The sequence below is a fragment of the Acanthisitta chloris genome, unplaced genomic scaffold, assembly GCF_000695815.1.
Source record: "Acanthisitta chloris isolate BGI_N310 unplaced genomic scaffold, ASM69581v1 scaffold19966, whole genome shotgun sequence".
In the NCBI taxonomy this organism is placed as follows: domain Eukaryota; kingdom Metazoa; phylum Chordata; class Aves; order Passeriformes; family Acanthisittidae; genus Acanthisitta; species Acanthisitta chloris.
Window position 1 is genome coordinate 27,190 of NW_008676795.1, and position 3,605 is coordinate 30,794.

A 3,605-nucleotide genomic window follows, 5' to 3' on the forward strand; every position below is an offset into this window, starting at 1 on the left:
TAATCTACTGAAAACTAAAGCCATTTGTGGCAGGTGAATCCTTTGGCCAGGCAAGGTGAGCAGTGAGTTTGCTTCATAGCTGTCACTCAGCACAGGAAAAAACAACCTTAAACTGCAGGTTTGTATTACTGTGTTGTATTATACTCAGTCTGATTAGTATTCCAAAGATTATTTAGGAGCATGACACATTTCTCACTAGAGAAGACCTGGATAACTCCTTAAAAAGGCCCAGGCAAACAGGAAAGATTAAAGACAACCAGTATCTGCACATCTGACTTCTCCTTGAGGCAGGAAACCAAACCATGCAGACACTGGCAACAGTTGGGGTAATTCACTCTGCAAACACCACCACTTTGAGAGGAATGTTCCCATCATCCATTTTGCCAGGCCACAGGAGCTCCCTTCTTAACACCATTAATTAACATGCCTTCAGTTAATACCATTTCATTCACAAACAGGCAACTGGCTTTACCTGCAGTAACCAAACCCCACACCTCATAGGTGGAGGGAATGTACAACAGGTGGGGTCAAAGTGTTAGTGAGGTGCAACTTACAGACACTTCTTCTCCCTCAAGAAGCTCTTCAACAACCACTGTTTCTCCGGCTGTGCCAAAAGTCTTGTCCTACAGGAACAGCAACACCTCTTGAGTTGTGTGTCAGCCATTTTAAACAAAAAGTATGTATTTTTTGTACAGCAGAAAATTGCAGCACAGGTTGGGACTGTGAATCCATTCAGCCCTGCTGGGTGTTAGTAGTGGTAAAATCTTCCTCCTGTTTTCTGTTTGCTCTGAGAGAAACTCAGGGTCTCTCCCTACTCTGAGATGGCAGGAGGTGTTTAGGATTACTGAGCAGTTCTTTGGGCTCTGCTTGGGTTCCTCACTGGCCACACAAAATCACTCCATTGTGCCTCACTTCCAGTTCTGATGCTCCTAATGTATTTGTGGACTATCCTTCCTCAGTATACACTGAAGAAATTCCACTAAGATTTCACCACACAGTGCTGTGTGACTAGAGCCTGGTGGTGCTCAATCCCCCAGCCACAGATCTCACGTTCCAGCACTGTGGGACCCGAGTGCAGCAGCCTCAAATGGTTCAAAAAGGGAAATGCACACATCAGTAATGAAATAAATGTAGGTTTTCATGAGGAATGATTTGATTTTAGCTTCCAAGAACTCTGCCTCAAGCCTAAGTGTGACAGAGCTCCATGGCTGTCCAAATAACAGGGGAAGATTTCACGTCTTACAGCCAAATTCCTGTTACATAAAGAACATCTCTGAGGCTGTGAGATGGTGTGAGAACCTCTCCAGGTGAGTGTGTGACCCTCGTGCTCACCTGCATGATCTCATTAACAGCTCTGCATGCCTCTTCCTTGCTGGAAGCCACAATAACTCCTTTGCCAGCTGCCAGGCCACTGGCTTTGACCACCAGAGCAGGGAAGTTGGCACTGCAAAGGCAGAGGAGAGACATTCACCGGGGAACAACCTTTGCAAAGGCATTTTGGAGGCATCTGGAACATCTCAAGAGGTGAAAGTGCAAAACACTTAGCAGTTTTCATAGCAACCTGCAGGAGCTGAAGGGGCTCCAGGGAAGCTGCAGAGGGATCTGTGTTAGGAGCTGCAGGGACAGGACAAGGAGCAATGGGGAGAAACTGAAAGAGGGAAATTTAGGTTAGATATTAGAAGTTTTTCCCTGCACAGATTGCCCAGGGAGGCTATGGCTGCCCCAACCCTGGCAGTGTTCACAGCCAGGTTGGCTGAAGCCTTGAGCAACCTGCTCTGGTGGGAGGTGTCCCTGCCCAGGGCAGGGGTTGGGGCTGGATCATCTCTAAACTCTATCCGAACCCCTTAACATCCTCTGATTCCATGAATAACACACAAATCCAAACCAGCTTCTCCTGCTCTGCTCTGCCTGCCAAGGGTTTCTGCTTCTGCCTTTTTGTTCCCCACCACAGGACTTCATTCCTTTCCATTTAATGATCTGCTCTTGCATCACTTGGGATCACCAGGATTGTGCTCCAAGGAGACCACCAGATGCTGAGTTGGTGTCCCAGGATGCTGGTGGAGGAGGAGGCCAGGAAGGCAGAACAGACAGCTCCAGGCTGCACACTGGCCTCCCACAGCAGGCAGAGGGAGAGGAGATCCAGCCTGTCCTACATTCTTGTCAAACTTTACTTTGGTTTCAGAGTGGTGAGTAAGAACCACTTCTTATCAGATTTATTGCTGTTTGATAGTGCCACGGCAGGGGATCCTTTAAACCTCTGCAGAGGTTCTATCCCAGCCACGACAATACCCTGGCACTGATCTGACTGCTGGATTGTAAATGAAAATGGGTCTGAAATGAGAAGAATTTACGTGTTAATAAAGTCACATGCTGTTTTCGGGTCAGTGAAGGATTTCCATCGTGCGGTCGGGATGTCGTGCCGGTCCATGAAGGCTTTGGAGAAGCTCTTGCTGGACTCCAGCTGTGCTGCCTTGGCTGTGGGGCCAAAACATTTGATCCCAGCTGCTGTCAGGTCATCCACAATTCCTGCACACCACAGCAAACACAGACATAGATCAGCAGATGATTTATGGGACTGGAGCAGCCCAGGTCTGCAGCTGCACTGACTCCTTGGAGCAAGTCTGTCAGGAATGGTCATATCCACCTCTCCAGTGCCTGTTTTCCCAGAGGAACTGCTCACTGGGATCAGGGGCAGGTGACCCTGTGACCCTTGAGGGCAACAGGATGTGCTGCACTGGGTGAGAGGTGAGAATTCCCCCCGGTTTATGGCATCTTTTAGCTAAGAACATTCACCACCATTAACCTTCTGTGAAGGTGCCAAAGGCTGATCAGGTGAGAGGTTTGAACAGAGAAGTTATCAGCATGTTTGTCACTTTTTTAATCACCTCTCAAACTATTATTACTTCAGAACATGAAAACTCCAAAGGGAAACCCAAATGTGTTCTATTGCTCACACAATATCCTTTAGAAATGCATTTTCACCTCAGCACAACTCTAAGTTCCAGGGAAAGTGCCCAGAGGATCTGTCCCATCCCTACTGGAGACACGCAGACACTGCTGAGTGATGCACAGGTGAGGATTACAGTTTATTTTTGACTAAATGATGAAGAATACGAATTTTAGCTTGTTTTCTTACCAGCAGCAAGAGGAACCTCTGGCCCAACCACAACCAGCCTGATGTCTTGGTCTCTGCAGTACTGGGCGAGGGCAGTGTGGTTGCTGATGGAAACGGCTGTGGGACACACAGAGGGAGGTGAGAGGACACCCGAGAGAGCTGTGACACTGACACACCACAGACACCCACCAGACACCCCTGCACTGGGAGCTCACCGTGGGCCTGATGAGTGAGGCACACACCGACAGACACTGACACAGCTCAGCCCAAAGCCCCAACCCCCCTGGGAAAGGCTCTGGGTTGACACATACTGTCACAGAACCAACAATCGTAGAGTATCATGGAATATCCTGAGCTGGAAGGATCCATTGGGATCATCAGTGCAACTCCTGCCCAGGACACCCCAACAATGCACCCTGAGCCTGAGAGCACTGGCCAAACCCTCCTGGAGCTCTGTCAGTCTTGGGGCTGTGACCACTGCCCTGGGGAG

General features: G+C 48.9%; 1 protein-coding gene across 1 annotated transcript in view; it reads right to left on the reverse strand.

Annotated features, from left to right (window-relative positions):
* GART (phosphoribosylglycinamide formyltransferase, phosphoribosylglycinamide synthetase, phosphoribosylaminoimidazole synthetase) overlaps positions 1–3,605 on the reverse strand; it is a 21,841-nt gene that overhangs the window by 14,351 nt on the left and 3,885 nt on the right. The window contains exons 2-5 of the mRNA XM_009076275.1: positions 3,137–3,232; positions 2,352–2,526; positions 1,333–1,444; positions 555–623 (exon numbers count right to left, since the gene is read on the reverse strand). Of these exons, the coding sequence (XP_009074523.1) occupies positions 555–623; positions 1,333–1,444; positions 2,352–2,526; positions 3,137–3,232 (452 nt within the window). The remainder of the gene's footprint in view (positions 1–554; positions 624–1,332; positions 1,445–2,351; positions 2,527–3,136; positions 3,233–3,605) is intronic.